A 23,438-nucleotide genomic window follows, 5' to 3' on the forward strand; every position below is an offset into this window, starting at 1 on the left:
GTAATACAAACTTAAGATCCTCATCTTTCCAACAGCGTGTAAATTATTTTTGTGCAAGAAATTATTCAAGAAATAAAAATTAGTGGAATTGGGCCTACCTATTTGAATACCCACCCAGATAGCCATGCATTTTAAAGCACAACTTCCAGGAAGGGAGGTACACCATTCCTATATTGAATGTGCCCAGCCGATAAGGGTTGGTGTGCCTGTCAGCCTGGATGTGGTTTTTAGATGGTATCCCACATCCCACTATGTGAATGCTGGGCTGGTATTGAAAGCAGGCCTCAGTTACATGATTCACAAACATTTAGAAAATTTTCGCTCACTTTCATGTGAGTGACACTACACACAGACAATCAGGGTGCACATATTCCATTTGTTCATTGGTGCTGCAACAGGAAGGGCATCTGACCACTCCTTAAATTAACCCTGTACTAGTGTGAGACAAGGGTACAGGAAGAAGAAGGAAGGTCTGTCTATTTGAATAACCCTGTACAAATAGAACCAGCAGCATTCCCTTGTTTATGAAAGGAAAAATAGATGTTCCTCTAAGTTCGTTTACTAGAGAAATGTCAAATTAAGTGGAAACATGAGACCAAGTGCCATTATGCTTGTTCTAAGAAAAATTGCAATATGACCATGTTGGCTAGTTTCAATACGATAAAAGAATATGTCTCTGGAAAATGGGTTTCTTTTCCTTTGCACAGGGCATTCTGCTGTAACTGTAATGTGTGTGTTGAAACAGGAGACAGAGAAGGCATATGCACTGATGAGTAGCCACTGGATTAACGGTTGCGACCACACATGGGATGGATGCTGTCTTGTTCACTAGGCTGAAATGAACAATTCAGGTTTGTTTATAGGAACACTGCAGTATTGTGTGACTGTTTGTATCAACTATATCAAAATGACTACTGCTGCCTGAGCTGGTGGAATACATGACATTGTGACAGCTTCTGTTGTTCAGAAATCACAAATACTTTAGACTGCAATCAGGAGGTTGGTACTGTCACTGGCATGCTTCAGCATATTCTTTAGTGAGTGCCAAATTAATGTGTGGTGGCCACAATCTGCCAACCTGCTTTAGTAAAAGACAAGTCAGAAAATACCAAGTTGATACATCTGGTACCTTTAGAGATAACATTAAGTTGTGATTCCAGGCAGTCTTAATGTAGAGCAAAACAATGGGTTTGTTTTAGAGGCCAAAGTATTGCTGCTCCTTGTAGTAGCATCATATACAACATTGTACCAGAACAATCTCTTGTCACATCTCATGAAAAATGTGCAAGCCTTCTCGGATGGACGAGTGGTATCACAGCTTCGCTGGCTTTCATGTTTTGTGGCAGCGTCATATACAACATTGTACCAGAACAATCTCTTGTCACATCTCATGAGAAATGTGCAAGCCTTCTCGGATGGACGAGTGGTATCACAGCTTCGCTGGCTTTCATGTTCACCCGACATCTATCTGAATCACTGACCCTGTCAGGTCTTAAATGTATTTCCTAAGTGTGATTTTATGAGCTGTTTCATCCATTCCTTTCACGTGTTTCTTACCTAAGCTAAATTAACAATCCATTGTGGGCAGTTCTTTTAGATAATGGAAAAGAAGGAAATTATATAGAGACAAACTGAAACCTGCTTTATGAACCACATTGTCAAATATTCCAGTGTACATTTCTTGAAGACTGTTGCTCCAGAGTTGTATGGGTAGATACCTTAAAACTGATAAGAGTACCTTTAAGCTCTGCCCCTTTGTATTTTCACAAATAATTTATCTGAAATTGATACTATGATCACAAATAGTGTTCTCCTGATTTTAATATCTATTTGAAATACAGTAAAAGTTGCTATGTTGATGTTGTCCACCCCGATAGCTGAGCGGTCAGTGTGGCGGTTTGTCATGCCAAGGGGCCCGGGTTCGATTCCTGGCTGGGTCGGAGATTTTCTCCACTCAGGGACTGGGTGTTGTGTTGTCCTCATTATCATTTCATCATCATCAGTTGAAGGTAATGGGAAAACACCACTGGAATCACTTCCCTAGACACTCATGCGGTGGACCTCTCTGACGAGGCTTCCCCTGTGACAAGACCTGCTGTAAGGCAGAACACAAAGTTTTAAATGTTGATGTTCAAGAAAATTATTAATGACCCTCCCCCATGTCCAACTACTTAATATAGATCATTTTCAAAGCACGAGTCACTACTACTGACTTGTATCCAAGCAATTCTCTAAGGAATGGAAGCATCACTGCACTAAGTAAAATAATGTTCATGCTGGTCCCATCAGTTTGTGAGGTTATAATGCCTGTGTTTTGGGACATGCAGGGTGTCATACTCATGAAATTCTAAACTCATGATGAGATTGTTAATGCCACATTCAACTATATTAATCTATGTGAGAAGCCATACACCACAAATGAAATGGACTCCTGACAGTTGGTATGATAACTCAGGATGACATAGCATACCCACACAGCAAGACAAATGAAGGGGGTATTACAAATATCTCATTGTGAATGCTTCAAATATTCACTACCTAGCCTCATCTTATTTCCCAATGAGTTTTGTCTGTTTGCGCCCCTTAAAAACCCTACAAACAGATACCATTTTGAAGACAGTATATTCCTAGTGGTCACTTGTTTGATGCAACGCTTGATGTTTGATGAAACTTCTGTCACAAGAATTTTGCTGCAGGCTGTCAATGCCTTGTCCCGCAATATGTGGAGTGTTTAAATTTGCAGTAGGAGTATGTTGAAATGTAAAATAAATTTCAGACCATAACTCATGGTGCTGACTTCACAATATATTTAGTGACTCACTCTTGTAAGTATGTAAATATAGCTCTGCAACATTCTCAGTGCAAAAAATACAGACAAGCATATAATTTGGTCAACACTGGGTGCAGAGAATGTGCTGACTTAGGTGACTGATAAGAGTATATTATGATGGTTGGATGTTGGAAAAAATGAAATCAGAGATATGAAAATGTTTATGATATGTTCTTTTACTGCTACCATAAACGCAAAATGGCCCACAAAATGTTTAATAAACAAAACATGGTGTGGGTTCCTGTAGTCATGTCCTAGTTCATGAACCACGGGCAACGTATGAGTGGCCAAGTAAGTGGTCCCGACAGTCGGGATACCAGTTACTTTGGAATAAGGCTGGGCATCTCGGACATATTCTGAGTCGTGGTCACCTTTGTGCTCATACGGCAAAGACTACCAAATCCACCGGTTAGTCCCTCAGCCGTTAGGGGTAAAACCCAATGGGACTCAGGGCAAGTAAGGCTAGCAACCTGCTTCCCTGGTACTTTAAATATGATGCTGGCAATAATCAGAGCAAAATGCCTCGGACCTTTGGAGGTGACGGAGTCCCACCTCTAACTGACAAACCAGGGACTCCTAAGATACGACTTGGCAAACAAATGGTAATGAGATGGGGAGCTATTAATATCAATGGGGGCTACTCTGGGAAGAAGGTAGAGCTGGCAGAGGCTGCAAGTAAGATGGGGCTGGACGTTTTAGCTGTTAGTGACATTCGGGTAAGGGGTGAGAAAGAAGAGGAAGTGGGAGAATACAAGGTCTACCTGTCAGGAGTCAAAGCAGGAATAGCACAATGGGGTGTAGCGCTTTACATCAGGAAAGAAATGGAACCCAGCGTAGTTGCAATAAGGTATGTAAACGAACGACTGATGTGGATAGATTTGACAGTGTCTAGCAAGAAAATTAGGATTGTGTCAGTATATTCGCATTGTGAAGGGACAGATCAAGATAAGATGGATAGTTTTTATGAGGCACTCAGTGATGTAGTTGTTAGAGTAAAGGACAAGGACAGTGTTCTGCTCATGGGTGATTTTAACGCCAGGATTGGAAATCGAACCGAAGGGTATGAAAAGGTTATGGGTAAATTTGGAGAGGATATGGAGGCCAACAGGAATGGGAAACAACTCTTGGATTTCTGTGCCAGTATGGGCTTAGTAATCACAAACTCCTTTTTTAAACATAAGAACATTCACCGGTATACTTGGGAAGGCAGGGGAACCAGATCTGTCATTGACTATATAATAACAGATCAGGAATTCAGGAAGGCTGTGAGGGACACACATGTATTCAGGGGATTCTTTGATGACACTGATCATTATTTAATCTGCAGTGAAATTGGGATTGTGAGGCCGAAAGTGCAGGAGGTCAGGTCCATATGTCGGAGGATAAGAGTGGAGAAACTTCAGGATAAGGAAATCAGGCACAAGTACGTAACAGCAATCTCAGAAAGGTACCAGTTAGTTGAATGTAGTCAATTACAGTCATTGGAAAAGGAATGGACAAGGTACAGGGACACAGTACTAGAAGTGGCTTAAGAATGTCTTGGAACAGTAGTGTGTAAAAGTAGGACGAAGCAAACAGCTTGGTGGAATGATACAGTCAAGGCAGCCTGTAAAAGGAAAAAGGAGGCGTATCAAAAATGGCTACATACCAGAACCCAGGTAGACAGAGAAAGTTATGTTGAAGAAAGAAACAAAGCCAAACAGATAATTGCGGCATCGAAGAATAAATCGTGGGAAGACTTTGGAAACAGGTTGGAGACTATGGGTCAAGCTGCTGGAAAACCATTCTGGAGTGTAATTAGCAGTCTTCGAAAGGGAGGTAAGAAGGAAATGACAAGTATTTTGGACAGGTCAGGAAAACTGCTGGTGAATCCTGTGGATGCCTTGGGCAGATGGAGGGAATATTTTGAAGAGTTGCTCAATGTAGGTGAAAATGCGATCAGTAATGTTTCAGATTTTGAGGTAGAATGGGATAGGAATGATGATGGAAATAGGATCACATTTGAGGAAGTGGAAAAAATGGTCAATAGATTGCAGTGCAATAAAGCGGCTGGGGTGGATGAAATTAAGTCGGAACTCATCAAATACAGTGGAATGTCAGGTCTTAAATGGCTACACAGGATAATTGAAATGGCCTGGGAGTCGGGACAGGTTCCATCAGACTGGACAAAAGCAGTAATCACACCAATCTTTAAACATGGAAACAGAAAAGATTGTAACAACTACAGAGTTATCTCTTTAATCAGCGTTGTGGGTAAAATCTTCGTAGGTATTGTTGAAAGGAAAGTGCAAGTATTAGTTGAGGACCAATTGGATGAAAATCAGTGTGGGTTTAGGCCTCTTAGAGGTTGTCAGGACCAGATCTTTAGCTTACGGCAAATAATGGAGAAGTGTTATGAGTGGAACAGGGAATTGTATCTATGCTTTATAGATCTAGAAAAGGCTTATGACCGGGTTCCTAGGAGGAAGTTATTGTCTGTTCTACAAGATTATGGAATAGGAGGCAAACTTTTGCAAGCAATTAAAGGTCTTTACATGGATAGTCAGGCAGCAGTTAGAGTTGACGGTAAATTGAGTTCATGGTTCAGAGTAGTTTCAGGGGTAAGACAAGGCTGCAACCTGTCTCCACTGTTGTTCATATTATTTATGGATCATATGTTGAAAACGATAGACTGGCTGGGTGAGATTAAGATATGTGAACACAAAATAAGCAGTCTTGCATATGCGGATGACTTAGTTGTGATGGCAGATTCGATTGAAAGTTTGCAAAGTAATATTTCAGAGCTAGATCAGAAATGTAAGGACTAAGGACTATGGTATGAAGATTAGCATCTCCAAAACGAAAGTAATGTCAGTGGGAAAGAAATATAAACGGATTGAGTGCCAAATAGGAGGAACAAAATTAGAACAGGTGGATGGTTTCAAGTACTTAGGATGCATAGTCTCACAGGATGGCAACATAGTGAAAGAACTGGAAGCGAGGTGTAGCAAAGCTAATGCAGTGAGCGCTCAGCTACGATCTACTCTCTTCTGCAAGAAGGAAGTCAGTACCAAGACTAAGTTATCTGTGCACCGTTCAATCTTTCGACCAACTTTGTTGTATGGGAGCGAAAGCTGGGTGGATTCAGGTTACCTTATCAACAAGGTTGAGGTTACGGATATGAAAGTAGCTAGGATGATTGCAGGTACTAGTAGATGGGAACAATGGAAGGAGGGTGTCCACAATGAGGAAATCAAAGAAAAACTGGGAATGAACTCTATAGATGTAGCAGTCAGGGCGAACAGGCTTAGATGGTGGGGTCATGTTACACGCATGAGAGAAGCAAGGTTACCCAAGAGACTCATGGATTCAGCAGTAGAGGGTAGGAGGAGTCGGGGCAGACCGAGGAGAAGGTACCTGGATTCGGTTAAGAATGATTTTGAAGTAATAGGTTTAACATCAGAAGAGGCACCAGTGTTAACACTGAATAGGGGATCATGGAGGAACTGTATAAGGGGGGCTATGCTCCAGACTGAACGCTGAAAGGCATAATCAGTCTTAAATAATGATGATGATGATGATGACAAAACAGCATCCCTTATACACAAAAAGGGCTTTTGGGCCTTGACCTTCTCGATTTAACTCTTGGTAACAGGACACAGATTACGAAGCTAGGAAAAGTGCATGGTATTACAAATGAAATTACACAGCAGATGATTTGCATTTGCGCCCTTATTGACAGAATGCTATAATTAGTTATGACTGTTGTGGGCTTGACAACCTCATAAATTCAGCAAACAACAGAGAAAATGAGTTGCCTGCTCGAATGAGTTATTTATTTTGGTTATGGTCATTTAACAGAGCATTTCCAGGAGACTGCTTGATTGTCAAATGGTGCACAGAATGTTGAGAGATGACAGTGTCCATCATGGACTCCGTGGAAACTAGGAGTGTTATAAAAGAAACAATGACTGCAATTGACCATTTCAAATACAATAGTGCGTGGAACATCCCAGCTTATCTCCTGGCCCAATCACAATCATATAAAATCCCTGTTAAGTATATCTGATTGCCATCAAGCAGCAGCTCAGAGTTCAAAAATTCTCTTCTTATAAGCCATTGGAACTACATTCTTATGTGTTAGTATCTTGTGCCACCTAGCTCCAGTCATGTTCCAAGAACTTGTAGAATTGATGCTATGACATACTGTATCTGTTGTGCATTCCAAAAAGTGGACCAACTTACTATTAATTGGACAGTCATAACATTCTGGGTGATCAACATCCTTAATTGGAGATTTGTGTTGCAAGCTCAGACATAAGTTTTTGCAAATACTACAGAGGAGAAAACAGTACATGGAAATAGGTATAATGAATAGCATCCACCAGTTTTATCTTTGATCATTACTATTTTCACACATTAGATTACTTGTCACAAGCATTCATATCATCACTCCTTTAACAGTATGAATCAGTTTCTACTGATGAGTTCGAAGAGAGTTTAAAAGTGTAGCTATACTGTTCAGTTTCACAATTGAGACTTTCTGCACGCCACTGAAACTTCTGGAGAAAAAGGTTATTTGTGTTCGATTATTTTGTCTTATGCTTACAAAGTTTATTTTAATTGGCTGTAGGTGCCAAAAAATTGTTCTTACCTGTTCAGCTCTGAAATGAAGTAACTGTCACATTCCTCTCAATGACATTCCTCATACAAAACTGGAAAAGACCCAGAATTGGGCAAAAATAATGTGCTACAAGTTCTTTGTAGAAAGTGGCCATATGCTGTCATGATTGTGATTGAATGAAAGACGCTATCTGTGGACTGGCATTTTCCAGTGCACCATCACAGATTTTCTGAATGCATCAAGGATTTGTGGACAAATTATATCTGGACAATGTGTAATACAAGCAAAGACATAAAAGACATAATATTATAAGCATAAGGTGTGACTGTTTTATCTACCACAGCCCTGATCGGACTCCCAATAACTCAGTTTGGTTAAAAAATCTATAGTTTTCATTTTCCCTCCCCGGAGTTTGATATAGTCATTTATGATACAATGTTGTTTGATCTCCCAGAATCATTTACCAAATAGTTTGCGAGAATGTAGCTGCCTGCAAAACATGAAAATGACTATCCAAGAAGATGTGGTGGATAATAGATTATGCATGACAACAACAAAATGTGCTTCATTCAAAATATAAAGCATGCATCTGAAGGCATTGCATCAACTGTAACTATTAAAGGAAACTGTTTAGCAGTGCTGGTCACGTGTGTTAGTGAATGAGTGGAACTTTATAAAAATGTAAGAGTGTAGGTGTCTGTGGCCAGTGTCAGCTACCATAAATATTTGCTGAATATAGTACTGTGTCATGCTGTAAAACAATTGCCACAAAATAAAACATGTTTTCGCCATGGCTGTATCCAGTAAGTTGCTTAACAGCATGATGTGGCACCATACCCAGAAAATTTTGTGTTTTATAAAAGATGTTGGCCAAAAGACTCAAGATGTCAATTTCACAAGAAATGTTATACCCAGGTATCAAAATAATTACAGTAATATAACCCTTTTTTAATTTTTGGCTATGGAAAACAAGAATCACCAACACTATGTTCATTTCACTGATGATTTTATAAAGTTTCTTAAATGATCTGTTATATCTATTACACACATTTGCTCTGTTTGTATGTCTTTTGGACTTTTTATCAAGATTATAAACTGAAACTTTCTTGTAGAGTACACTTCACAATAGTAATAAATTGTTGATCTGATGTATGTTAGTATAATATGATCCTTTAGCCAATTAAAAAAATTAATAGAGTTACATTTCTTCATCAGTAATTTGCTTTTGTGAGTGCTAAAATTTGATCTGTTGACTCAACATAGTTTATAGAAATATATCATTTTACATTTTATTCACTACTCATCTCTTTCAAGTATAAATCTTTGGCACCTTTGAATCAATATTGTACAGGTGAGTGCTTATACAGAAATTTTGGAATTAATTTAGTAAATATATTGATATGGTACTGAAGTACTATGACAAGAGTTCATTTTAACTTGTATGGTTTGGAAATAAGAATGAAGTAAGAGAAATATTTGAGCACAATGGTTGCTTCAGCTGGTGACACACTGTTGTTGGATTTTAAGAGCACTAAAGGGTTCACACACAAATTTTTTTATAACAGTGATGTGATTTTTACCTGTGGTGTGTTACGAGTTGGTAAAGTGGTACAAAGTTGCTAGAAAAGAGAAATAAATCAAATAAACAAATTAATCAAATAAATCTCTGTGCAAGAACATAAGTAAAATGTGTAGATTTATTAGGAAAGCTCAAAATTTAAGATTAATTTAACAGTTGAAATTGTGCAAAATAATATCTCTGTGTTCAGAACTGTTAGTAGTAAGCTATAGATAATTGCTTGAATGCACACTGAAACAAAAGTTTTTATGAAGCTTAGAGATACATGAAAAAAGTGAATGGTAAATCTTAATTTATTTGAAAGATTTGTTAATGCTTCACCAGGCATAATCTTACAACTGACAAGATGCATCCAACAGCAAACTGTTCTGGCATCATCAGATGTGGCATGCTGAATGCACTATGTGCAAATAATCTTATATGTGTTTCCATTCTAACCATATTGGCCAAGCTGCATTGTCATGAAAACTTGGGGTGCTCACAGATCACATTAGCTGAAATGTGTATCTCACTGCTCACATTAACAACAATCACTACTGGTATAAAAATACTCTTTCGCATAACACTGGGTTTATGCAGACCTATGACAGGTTTGTGGCAACACCTTTAGGGAACAGTTAGTGGATATTCACATTGTACATAGCTTAAATTGTAACAGTGTGCTCCGTTTGTCTTAGGCCTAAGCTTAGTGTCAACCAAACTGGCGTACAGTGGGAGGTGATAGCTATGGGGTTTGGGTCTGTGAGCTCATTTACTTCAATTATACAAATACTGCACCCTTTCGTATTAGCTGCGGCTTGACTCATTTGGTATGGATGAAAACATACTCATGACGTTACATACGTGACTGATTATTACATCAACTGCAAGTCATGTATGGTGACTATGTCATTTTCTAATGAAACGTTGTTATTGTTTAATGACTCAGAGTGATGAAACACACAAAACCATCTGACATGTGCAGTATTCCCATAGACATTGAGTGAATATACTGGATGTGTATCTCAAGTTTCCAGGAATAAAGGTTCTTTCTTTGAATGTTATGTGGAGAAGGCACACAAGGAAAGTGAAGAAAAGTGTCAACTAGTTATAACTCAATGTTGAGGAGACTGATTCAAGATGCAAGATGACAACATTAACCAAAATGTCAGATACAGTATATAACAATTCAATACACATGTTCATGAAAATCACATCTTGGTTCATTAATGAAGCTTCTATATATGATGTATTGTAGGTTATATTTAAAATTAGAGCAAATAAAACTATGACTATATCATAGAATTTAAGACATGATGAATTTCAAAGTCATATCACAGGTGAAATACAGTACAATATTAGGAAAATGGGAAGAAAGAGAGAAAAGGAAGATACAGGAGAGGATGGGAAGAAGGAGAAGGTTAAAAGATTTACAGAGAAAAATTGAGACAACATGTTTTTTTAGAAACTGTCAAATCGGAAAAAAAAATGCACAAAAGTACCTAGACCAAACTACCATGACCACCACCACTATCACCACCACCACCACCACAGTTGCTACTGTGATTATTACTACTATTCTACAACTAAATTTATATGTGTAAGATTAAACATTCAGCCAAGTGCAATGGGAGGAGAAAATATTACTTGTATTCTCTGCCAAGGACCATATATCAGAAGTATGGCAGTTACTTCTGGTATCATCTTTGCAGCCTTTCCTTTCTCCAACCTACTTTTTCACAGTCTCAGGACAGATATATATGACAAGGAAGAGATACTACCAAGTTTATCTGATAACTATATCACAGACATATAATTTACTTCATTAATGCAGGGTAATATGGAGTTGCAGAGCTTGTGTCATAGCACCTTAAATCTGTTACTCTCATCCCCCCCCCTCCATCCCTCCCTCCCAACCCATTCCCATACCATCCCTCCTCTCAATAAATAATAGAAAGGTGCACAGTAGCAGCCTAAGTATAGTGGAGCTGAGGACTGCATAACGTTGCAATTGATGAACAACTGTCAAGGCATCTTACTTGAGCAGGGCAGGTTATTTAAATGTGGCAGTTTTATTAATTTTACTGCCTCTCATCTAAGCCACTAAGAATAGACCGTACCGTCACCATCATAAGAGTGGATCAAAATCATCCATACATTCACCCAGTGGTTGAAAGAGCATGAGTTATTTCATGCCAAATGGTAATTTAGGATGATTCCTTGCCATAATTGTCACAAATAATTCAAGTCTCATTTTGGTTTATAGTTGGATGTGCCCTGTTGACATCTGCACTACATGTAAAGAACTAAACATGAAAATACAATGCAGGACTCAGTATCAGGAAGCCTAACATGTCATTTCAAAAGAACTTCTAATTCATAAACACATAATTTGAAAGTCTGGTAAAACCTCATTTTCCAGGTACCACAAAATAAAGTAGTGCAAAAGGCCCCAAAAGTATGCAGTTTCCTGTTGTATTTGTAATGGATATCTTCCAGCTGGAATCATGGAAATGAGTTTTGTTTCATGATACTCTTAGGCAAAATAACATTAATTCAACTTCAGATGGGCTAAGCAGTTTATATACTTAAGGATTCTTTCTCCTGCTAGAAGGCACTAGTTGTTATCTCTGGTATGTCAATGTCATTACATATTATTGGTAACCAATTGATACTTGAATTAAAACTGGTCATAGTGGTAATGTGTAACCACTCTCTACAGCAATAAAGATTTATGGTGTTGACAACAAAACTCATTATTGGACACAAGTGAATATTAATCTGAAAGGACTCTGAGCTGTAATAAAAAACTACTTTATGTGCCATGTGTTACATAGTCAGAGTGTGAAATTAGGTGATTGTTCAGCTGTAACATCATCATATGATAAAATAGAAGTTGCTAAAAGTCACTAGGATTATCCTGTTTGACCCATGGTGTAATAATGCATAGTCATAGAAGCAAATCTTACGTGTAAACCATCATCATGTAATGTTGACAGCTGACTTTTTGTTTAAAATTAAGGTATATTTACAGTGGAAATATCAACTCTAAAACATAACAAAGTATGAAATTGAAAACCATTATCATAAAATTGAGTGAACATCATTCTGGAAGGGCATCAAGTTGAAAAATTACTTGATTATAAGAACATCAAAGGCAGAATAACAGACACCAGAATACTGCATACACAACGCCAATTTTGTATGAAGCTACTAAATCAGCAAAATAAACAAGACTGTGATAAGGCGATTTCTACATCTCAAATATTACAATGGCTATCAGTAATACAAAAGGTTAAGACATTGCCATTGGCCATCAAGACAGAACCTGCACACTGATTAAATATTATCTTCATAACTATCCTGTGTTGTGTGCCTGTGATATGAATTACACATAACCGCAGCATCATCTCATAACTGACAGGTAGCACATTCCATTATGGCGTAATAAGTATGATGGGGCACTGTAAATGTCAAAGGTTGTTAAGAATGTTCTGTTGAATGCAAAATGTATGTAAATAAATGTCCCAAGGTAAAGGGCAGTTTCCATTGACACACTTTGAACACATCCTGGGGCCTTTTCTGCTTGATTCTGAGTGTGGGTACATCTGAAACTTACTTTTTTTTTGCATGTGTTAGCACCTTGCTGTTTGAAACACCACCAAGCCCTAGGGTGATGCAGCGGGGCACCACCCTTTTGTACAATAACAGAGGAGGGTTGCAGGTACCTTTGAGCCAAATTTTAAACTTCTGTATCACAACACGGGAAAATGACAGAGTTTCAAAAAAGTGAGCCTTTAATTGTTTTGCACAGTGTTGTTTTTCCATCATATATCAGTATGCTTTCATCTTAATATTCACTCATGGTTAAATATAAAAATTTGTTGTCAATGCCACCTTGTAGAGAAGTGTTACACACTATAACTGGTTTTAATTTGGATGTAAATTGGTTACAAGTAAAATGTAATGTTATTAACATTTCAGTACAGATAATATTATGGGCTTAATATTTAGTTTGGGCTATGAGTAATTGTAATTCCCTGTAGATTATGAGTTAAGCATAACAGCTAACTGGGTCTTATGTCTGGTAAACTTGATAACTAGTAACACATATTTTGAGAGAATTGCTATTATATTGAACACTGATCAGCCAGAACATTATGACCTAATAGCTGGTATGTCCACCTTTGGCATTGATAACAGCAGTGATGCATCATGGAATGGCATCATGGAATGGCCTCGGTAGGTCGCTGGAGGCTGATGGCTCCACATCTGTACACACAAGTCACCTAATTCCCATACATTCTGGGGAGAGAGCAATAAGCTCTGACGTCACATTCAGTCACATCCCAGATGTGTTTGATCAGCTTCAGATCTGGTGAGTTGGGGTCCAGCACGTCAAATGTAACTCACCACTGTGTCGCTTGAATGACTCCATCAAACTCCTGGCCTTGTGACATGGCACATTATCTTGTTGAAAAATGTCACTGCCATCAGGAAACCTGATCACCATGATGATGTGTACATGGTCTGCAACCAGCATACGATACTCCATGGCCATCATGGTACCTCGTACGAGCTGCACTGTATCCATGAATGCCCACGTGAATGTTCCCAAAGCATAATGGAGCCACCACTGCCATCCCAAAACACAGGTATCAAGGAACTGTTCGCCTGGAAGATGACAGATTCACATCCTCCCATCAGCATGATGAAGAACATATCATGAATCATCAGACCATGCAACACTCTGCCACTGAGCCAACATCCAGTGCCAATGGTAATTGGCCCATTTAAGTCACAGTTGCTGGTGTCGTGGTGTTAACACTGGCATGTGTATGGGTCGTGTGCTGCAGAGGCCCATCATTAGAAGTGTTCAGTGCATTGTGCGTTTAGACAAACTTGTACTCTGCCCTGCATTAAAGTCTGCTGTTAGGCAGCATGCTCTCTGATACTACATGCACCATGTGTGTTTCTGACAAGCAGTCATTTCTCGCCAGGTGACACTAATGTTGCCTGGATTGGTTTATATTGATAGTAGGTCTGTGGTCATAATGTTCTGGCTGATCGATGTATATGCATTGATGTAATAAGCAAGAATACAATAAGACATTTTTTTGAATTGGACAAACTTTGTATATTTTCTGTCTGAAGTGTGGACTGTAGCATCAAATCTTTTCCAGACATCACTCTTCCTGCTATGGGGCAAATTAGCAATTGTATACAATAAATCATTTAATTTTTGTCTTTCACTCTTCATTTTAAAAAGAAAACATATCTTCATTAGAGGCCTTCTGACCCTGAGACTCAGTTGTTTTTGTTATGTCATTGCTACAATACAAGAGCAAGATCACGTACTCAACTTCTGTACTACATTGTGGCTTTACACACCAGTACACTGAAGTAAGAAGAAGCGATTTGACAAATAGAATGTGACTGAATTGCCAACATCCTCAGTCTCATCATACTTGTGCAACTATAGTTGGAAGGAAGGAAGTCAGTGTAGTATGTAACAGCAGCACCTTACTTTGTAATGTGTGCGACACGTTGGTCACATACTTTCTCCGTTTCTAATCTCTTCTTCATTGGAAATGATGAGTCACATGGGCAAGTGTACATCATGAAGGAAGTGTATGAACTAGACCAACACCTTCAACCTATTATCCGGAACCAACCTCCTATATAAAAGGTACCAACCATTTCCTCCACCAACTCTTCACAGTTCCTGTCCCTTTACCACATGGTGCCCTGCTCATCACTATCGATGCCACCTCCCTGTACACAACCATGCCTAATGCTCATGGCCTTCAGCTCTTCAGCTATTGAACACTACCTTTACCAACACCCAATGAATTCCACCCCCCCCCCCCCCCCCCCCCATGAACCATGGACCTTGCCGTTGGTGGGGAGGCTTGCGTGCCTCAGCGATACAGATAGCCGTACCGTAGGTGCAACCACAACGGAGGGGTATCTGTTGAGAGGCCAGACAAACGTGTGGTTCCTGAAGAGGGGCAGCAGCCTTTTCAGTAGTTGCAAGGGCAACAGTCTGGATGATTGACTGATCTGGCCTTGTAACAATAACCAAAACGGCCTTGCTGTGCTGGTACTGCGAATGGCTGAAAGCAAGGGGAAACTACAGCCGTAATTTTTCCCGAGGGCATGCAGCTTTGCTGTATGATTACATGATGATGGCGTCCTCTTGGGTAAAATATTCCGGAGGTAAAATAGTCCCCCATTCGGATCTCCGGGCGGGGACTACTCAAGAGGATGTCGTTATCAGGAGAAAGAAAGCTGGCGTTCTACGGATCGGAGCATGGAATGTCAGATCCCTTAATCGGGCAGGTAGGTTAGAAAATTTAAAAAGGGAAATGGATAGGTTGAAGTTAGATATAGTGGGGATTAGTGAAGTTCGGTGGCAGGAGGAACAAGACTTCTGGTCAGGTGATTACAGGGTTATAAACACAAAATTAAATAGGGGTAATGCAGGAGTAGGTTTAATAATGAATAGGAAAATAGGAATGCGGGTAAGCTACTACAAACAGCATAGTGAACGCATTATTGTGGCTAAGATAGATACGAAGCCCACACCTACTACAGTAGTACAAGTTTATATGCCAACTAGCTCTGCAGATGACGAAGAAATTGAAGAAATGTATGATGAAATAAAAGAAATTATTCAGATTGTGAAGGGAGACGAAAATTTAATAGTCATGGGTGACTGGAATTCGAGTGTAGGAAAAGGGAGAGAAGGAAACATAGTAGGTGAATATGGATTGGGGGACAGAAATGAAAGCGGAAGCCGCCTTGTAGAATTTTGCACAGAGCACAACATAATCATAACTAACACTTGGTTTAAGAATCATGAAAGAAGGTTGTATACATGGAAGAACCCTGGAGATACTAAAAGGTATCAGATAGATTATATAATGGTAAGACAGAGATTTAGGAACCAGGTTTTAAATTGTAAGACATTTCCAGGGGCAGATGTGGACTCTGACCACAATCTATTGGTTATGACCTGTAGATTAAAACTGAAGAAACTGCAAAAAGGTGAGAATTTAAGGAGATGGGACCTGGATAAACTAAAAGAACCAGAGGTTGTACAGAGATTCAGGGAGAGCATAAGGGAGCAATTGACAGGAATGGGGGAAATAAATACAGTAGAAGAAGAATGGGTAGCTTTGAGGGATGAAGTAGTGAAGGCAGCAGAGGATCAAGTAGGTAAAAAGACGAGGGCTAGTAGAAATCCTTGGGTAACAGAAGAAATACTGAATTTAATTGATGAAAGGAGAAAATATAAAAATGCAGTAAGTGAAACAGGCAAAAAGGAATACAAACGTCTCAAAAATGAGATCAACAGGAAGTGCAAAATGGCTAAGCAGGGATGGCTAGAGGACAAATGTAAGGATGTAGAGGCCTATATCACTAGGGGTAAGATAGATACCGCCTACAGAAAAATTAAAGAGACCTTTGGAGATAAGAGAACGACTTGTATGAATATTAAGAGCTCAGATGGAAACCCAGTTCTAAGCAAAGAAGGGAAAGCAGAAAGGTGGAAGGAGTATATAGAGGGTCTATACAAGGGCGATGTACTTGAGGACAATATTATGGAAATGGAAGAGGATGTAGATGAAGATGAAATGGGAGATATGATACTGCGTGAAGAGTTTGACAGAGCACTGAAAGACCTGAGTCGAAACAAGGCCCCCGGAGTAGACAATATTCCATTGGAACTACTGACGGCCGTGGGAGAGCCAGTCCTGACAAAACTCTACCATCTGGTGAGCAAGATGTATGAAACAGGCGAAATACCCTCAGACTTCAAGAAGAATATAATAATTCCAATCCCAAAGAAAGCAGGTGTTGACAGATGTGAAAATTACCTAACTACCAGCTTAATAAGTCACAGCTGCAAAATACTAACACGAATTCTTTACAGACAAATGGAAAAACTAGTAGAAGCCAACCTCGGGGAAGATCAGTTTGGATTCCGTAGAAACACTGGAACACGTGAGGCAATACTGACCTTACGACTTATCTTAGAAGAAAGATTAAGGAAAGGCAAACCTACGTTTCTAGCATTTGTAGACTTAGAGAAAGCTTTTGACAATGTTGACTGGAATACTCTCTTTCAAATTCTAATGGTGGCAGGGGTAAAATACAGGGAGCGAAAGGCTTTTTGCAATTTGTACAGAAACCAAATGGCAGTTATAAGAGTCGAGGGACATGAAAGGGAAGCAGTGGTTGGGAAGGGAGTAAGACAGGGTTGTAGCCTCTCCCCGATGTTGTTCAATCTGTATATTGAGCAAGCAGTAAAGGAAACAAAAGAAAAATTCGGAGTAGGTATTAAAATTCATGGAGAAGAAATAAAAACTTTGAGGTTCGCCGATGACATTGTAATTCTGTCAGAGACAGCAAAGGACTTGGAAGAGCAGTTGAATGGAATGGACAGTGTCTTGAAAGGAGGATATAAGATGAACATCAACAAAAGCAAAACAAGGATAATGGAATGTAGTCTAATTAAGTCGGGTGATGCTGAGGGAATTAGATTAGGAAATGAGGCACTTAAAGTAGTAAAGGAGTTTTGCTATTTGGGGAGCAAAATAACTGATGATGGTCGAAGTAGAGAGGATATAAAATGTAGGCTGGCAACGGCAAGGAAAGCGTTTCTGAAGAAGAGAAATTTGTTAACATCCAGTATTGATTTAAGTGTCAGGAAGTCATTTCTGAAAGTATTCGTATGGAGTGTAGCCATGTATGGAAGTGAAACATGGACGATAAATAGTTTGGACAAGAAGAGAATAGAAGCTTTCGAAATGTGGTGCTACAGAAGAATGCTGAAGGTTAGATGGGTAGATCACATAACTAATGAGGAAGTATTGAATAGGACTGGGGAGAAGAGAAGTTTGTGGCACAACTTGACCAGAAGAAGGGATCGGTTGGTAGGACATGTTCTGAGGCATCAAGGGATCACCAATTTAGTATTGGAGGGCAGTGTGGAGAGTAAAAATCGTAGAGGGAGACCAAGAGATGAATACACTAAGCAGATTCAGAAGGATGTAGGTTGCAGTAGGTACTGGGAGATGAAAAAGCTTGGACAGGGTAGAGTAGCATGGAGAGCTGCATCAAACCAGTCTCAGGACTGAAGACCACAACAACAACAAATGAATTCCAAACCAACAACCTCCTTCCTAGTTGCCATGACCAACAACATCCTCACCTACATGGGCACCCACGTGGTTCCATCCTATGCCAACCTGTTCATGGGCCATCTAGAGGAATTCTTCCTGAACACTCAGAATCCTAAACCACTCACCTGGTTCAGATTCATTGATGACATCTTTGCTATCTGGATTGCATGTGTGGACACCTTATCTGCATTCCTGCAGAACCTCAGCAACTTCGCCCCCATTTGCTTCACCTGGTCCTACTCAACCCAACAAGCCACCTTCCTAAATGTTGACCTCCACCTCGAAGATGGCTACATCAGTACTTCTGTCTATATCAAATGTACTAACCACCAGCAATACCTCCACTTCGACAGCTGCCACCTATTCCATACCAAGAATTCCCTTCTGTACAGCTTAGCAACCCGTGGTTGCCACATCTGCAGTGAGGAGCAGTCCCTCTTGAAATATACTGAGGGTCTAACTGAAGCCTTCACTGACCATAATTATCCTCCCAACCTTGTACAAAAACAAATCTCCTATGCCTTATCTTTCCAGTCTCCAACCATCTCCCAAATCCCCACTGTCCAGCCACAGAGGAGCACTCCCCTCGTAACTCAGTACCACCCAGGACTGGAGCAACTGAATTACATTCTCCACAAGGGTTTCGATTACCTCTCATTGTGAACTGAAATGAGAAATGTCCTGCCCACTATCCTTCCCACCCCTCCCACAGAGGTATTCCGCCATCCACTGAACCTATATAATATACTCGTCCATCCTTTCACAACACCTGCTCCCAATCCCTTACCTCAACTGTCCCATACATCCTCCCACCACCACCTGCTCCAGTCCGGACACTAACATCACCTATCCCATCAAAGGCAGGGCTAACTGTGAAACCAGTCAAGTGGTCTATAAGCAAAGCTGCAACCACTGTGTTGCATTCTATGTGGGCATGACAACCAACAAGCTGTCTATCCGCATGAATGGCCACTGAGAAACTGTGGCCAAGAAACAAGTGGACCACTCTGTTGTTGAACATGCTGCCAAACATGATATCCTTCATTTCAATGACTGCTTCACAGCCTGTGCCATATGGATCCTTCCCACCAACACCAGCTTTTCTTAATTGTGCAGGTGGGAACTTTCCCTGCAACACATCCTATATTCCCGTAACCCTCCTGGCCCCAACCTTTGTTAGTCACTGTCCTCAGCCATCCAGCCCCTTCCCTGCTTCCATTCCAGCACTACACATCCATCATCCACCACCACACTCAGTCTTTTTGTATTTAATTTAATTGCATTTATTTCTCTCCGTTTCTGCTCCTACCCTCCCTCCGCACCTCTCCCCTGCCCGCTGCCCAACTTGCAGCACTTCACTGTCCACCATCCCCACCATATTATCCCTCCCCCTCCCCACCCCAGCCTCCTCCTTTCCCCCACCCAGTCGCCACTCCCATCTGCACTGGTGCTGCTGCTCACAGTGTGGTTTCAGTTGCCTGAGACTGCAGTCGTGAGTGTGAGTTGCATTTGCAAGCGTGTGAGTGTGTATGTGCATATGAATGTGTGTTGTTGACAAAGGATATTGGCCAAAAGCTTTAAGTGTGTAAATCTTTTTGTTGTGCCTATCTGCAGCTCAGAATCTTCGCCTGTATAAAGTCACATCTATGGGTGAAATGCAATGCTGTTTTTCTGGGGGAACGCTGGGGGATGTGTACCCCTAAACTTTTTCGTCGGCAAAGTAATTTTTTTACGATGTTGAGAACTTGGAAGAGTGCCAAAGATTTATTTCATGGACGTAAACTTTGTATTTCATTTTTTTGTGTTGGTAATTGCAATACAAATTATACCAGTGCAATTTTTGGCAGGAAAAGCGATGTCATTGACTGTTTCCAGCATTTTGATGCAGCAGAAACCATTCTCAACAACTGAATCAGTGGCAGCCAGTTCGACAAGCATGTAGTGGCCTCGCCTGCTACTAGTTGGCGATGGTAGTGCTAAACAGGTATGCGTACACTCAAACACCGAGCTACTGATAGATGTCTCTACAGTCCCGCTACCAATATCCTTTGCGATTCATTGTGGAAAAAGCTTTAAAGCTTTGTTTGCTCACTTCACAGCTGCAAAAGATGATCAAAGCAGGGAATCAACTGACAGAGGTATGTACGGAGGATTATTGAAGTACATTACCAAAGTTGACTTCATTCTCAACTTGGCTCTAATGTGTGATGCCCTTCAAGAATTAACACAATAAAGTCTTGAGCTACAGTCAAGGTACATCACACTGTATTCTGCCCAACAGAAGATCAGAAATCAGCTGTTGGTGTTTGAAGAAAGAAAAGTGAGCTGAGGTCCCCATTACTGTGAAGCTCTCAAAGCAGTCCAAGAGCTGAACTTCAGAGAATTCCACTGGAAAAGGGAGCAACTATCAGACATCTTGAGCCCAGCATATTTTATGATTGTCTGAAAGAGCGGATGGAGAATCGCTTTCTGCAGATACAGGATATTGCTATCTCTGGATGTGCAAAAGTTTTGGACTCATCAAATTGGCCTGAGAATCCTGGAATAACATATGGTGAGACAAATATCAAAACTTTATGCTGTAATTTTGCTCTTCCAGAGAGAGAAACATGTAGAGGATTTTGGGAGTATTTGATGGAGAAGAAAATTCCAGCATCCCTCCTTCCTCTTCAGAATGCACTGAAATGTGTTCCTATATCAACGAGTGAATGTGAACGTGGGTTTTCCCAAATGAATCTGATCATCTCGCCAACAAGAGCTTCATTTCATCTTTCCACAGTCAGCAATCTGATGTTCATAAAGTTGGTTGGTCTTCCACTGATGTTGTTCCAGCTCATTGACTATGTATGCTCTTGGTTCATGAAAGGCAGACATCTTGCTACTGATAGCAAGAGTAAAGTAAGAAGGTGTGAAGATTACAGCAGCCATGAACTAAAGTCAGTTTGGAAACTGTTGTAATGCTATTAATGTAAGTTACACTGTAGTTTTATAGTTAAATAAATTTTCAGCTGCATTAAAAATTGGGTCAGTTGAAGCAGGGGATACCACCCATCATCTATGCTGTTTTGGGAGCAAAACAAGGTTGCAAAAGATTTTTGTAGTGTAGTTTCTATTGTTGTTGATAGGTATGGATAGTTTTTGCTGTATGAGGGTTGACTGGACTCACCTGTCTCATTTGAGGTGTATTATAGGTCAATTGAAGTGTAGGATACCATTTTCTTTTATTGTTCAGGGGTTGATGGGAATCACATGCTTCATTTGAGGTGATGTAAACTGAAGTGTTCAATACCACATTTTCTTGTATGTTTGAGTGTTTCACGGTATCACCTGCTTCATTTGAGCTAAGTAAACTGAAGAGTTTGATACCAGTTTTTTTTTAGTTCGACATGTTGATGATATCATGGCTAAAAGCAGACAGTGGTATCCCATGCTTCAGTTATAAGTAATTTTTGCTGCATTATATCCAATGTCGGAGTACCCTCAAACTTTTTTTTTAGAAAAAAAGCACTGGTGAAATGTATCACCCGTTTGAAATAAAAACTAGTGTAAGAGATTGGGATAATTTATTATGTGAACTGTTTATCTATTTTTCAGACAAAAATGGAAGGCTTTAGAATTTTGAGCTTAGTAATCATAAAACCGAACCCACAGTTCTGGTGATGGAATTGAATGGAAGTAAGATGAATTGCCAAGCATTTGTAGATAACTTTCAGGAAATCTAACATAGGCAATTGGTCAACTCTTTCACGGAATGTAACAAGCAGCACCAGTCTCAGAATTTCAATGGAAAAATGCTCTATTCATGACTAACATAAAAAAGAACCAAAATATATGGAAACACAAATGGGTACATTAGAAATGAATAATAAATTTAAATATCTCAGAGAAACCACACAGCAAAATATATTGGAAAGTTTGCAGCATATATAAGAGATAATAAAAAACAGAGTGTTCAACTTCCTTAAAACATTTACAACAAGAAGAGCTTCTCTAGGAATGCAAAACTAAAATGTTACATTATTGTGGTACAACCAGAAGGTGTTTTTTTTTTTTTTTTTTTTTTTTTTTTTTTTTTTTTTTTTTTTTTTTTAAAAAAACACTGACCTACAGGCTGAGTAGGCCAGAACTACTTGAAAGAACAAAATGGGAGCAACACAAATAAGAGGAAATGTGAACCAATGAAAAGATCTATGAAAATATACATAAAATGTTGGAAACAATGGCAAAGCAAAGATTACTCCTTTTGACATCTCTAGTGAGTGAAAGTGAAAACATTAGCAAAAAATTATATCTGTATTTCTGGAAAAAACTAGTGAATGAAATCACAGTAATAAGAAAAGAATTGGAAAGAAACAATATCAGAGAACTACAAACAACAGATAGAAAATATTTTAGAAGTTCCAATTTTGAGGGCTACAGTGAGTGGGGGTGGGGGGTGGTGGAGATTGGGAGAGGGGGGGGGGGGAGGGATGGAAACAACAGGGATAGGAGAAAAGAGCAATATGAGGAGATGATGAAATGCTGCAAAAAGGAAACGTCAAGGAAAACAGAGGAATTGATGTTACTTGATCAAAGTTGGTCAATATGATGATAAAATGATAATAATAATTTTAAATGCAGTAGCTGGTGTTGAATCAGATACACCCAGATGTCCGCGTGTATTAGTCTGCCACTTTCAGGGGTTGGTGAGATGCACGTGCCTCAGATCAAATCTGTCCAGCGGATTAACTATGAGGGCCATTGTGCCAGACAGCCTGAATGTAGTTTTTAGGTGGTTCCCACAGCCAACTAGGTGAATACTGGGCTGGTACCCATGTCTCATCTTGTTTCCATGATTCACAAACATTAGAAAACTTTTGGATTCTCAGTCAGGTAACACCACTAATAGAATGAAAAAGCAAGAGGAAGGCATCTCGTTCTTCCATCAAAACATAAGGGGCCTCTTAAACAAAACAGATCAACTCCTTATTAACATTAGTGAAAAGGACAGTATAAATAATGGCCAGATTTTGTGCTTGACTGAGCACCATGTTACTGATAAATGTGCCTTGCCATCTATAGGAAGTTATACTTTAGTAACATACTACTGTAGGGAAAGTAAAGATAAAGGTGGAGTAGCAATTTATGTTAAGGATAGTGTAGCATACAAAGCTATAGATATTAAGAAATATTGTGTGGAACAACAATTTGAGGCATGTGCCACAGAAATAACAACTAAATTATACCCAATAATACTGTTGGCTGTCTACAGGGCTC

The 23,438-nt window shown here is 39.6% G+C and overlaps 1 protein-coding gene across 1 annotated transcript in view; it reads right to left on the reverse strand.

Annotated features, from left to right (window-relative positions):
- The window catches only part of LOC124804705 (synapsin), a 744,296-nt gene that overhangs the window by 37,258 nt on the left and 683,600 nt on the right, over positions 1-23,438 (reverse strand). The window contains exon 6 of the mRNA XM_047264964.1: positions 9,014-9,052. Within this exon, the coding sequence (XP_047120920.1) occupies positions 9,014-9,052 (39 nt within the window). The remainder of the gene's footprint in view (positions 1-9,013; positions 9,053-23,438) is intronic.

Source organism: Schistocerca piceifrons, chromosome 7, assembly GCF_021461385.2.
Source record: "Schistocerca piceifrons isolate TAMUIC-IGC-003096 chromosome 7, iqSchPice1.1, whole genome shotgun sequence".
Lineage (NCBI taxonomy): Eukaryota > Metazoa > Arthropoda > Insecta > Orthoptera > Acrididae > Schistocerca > Schistocerca piceifrons.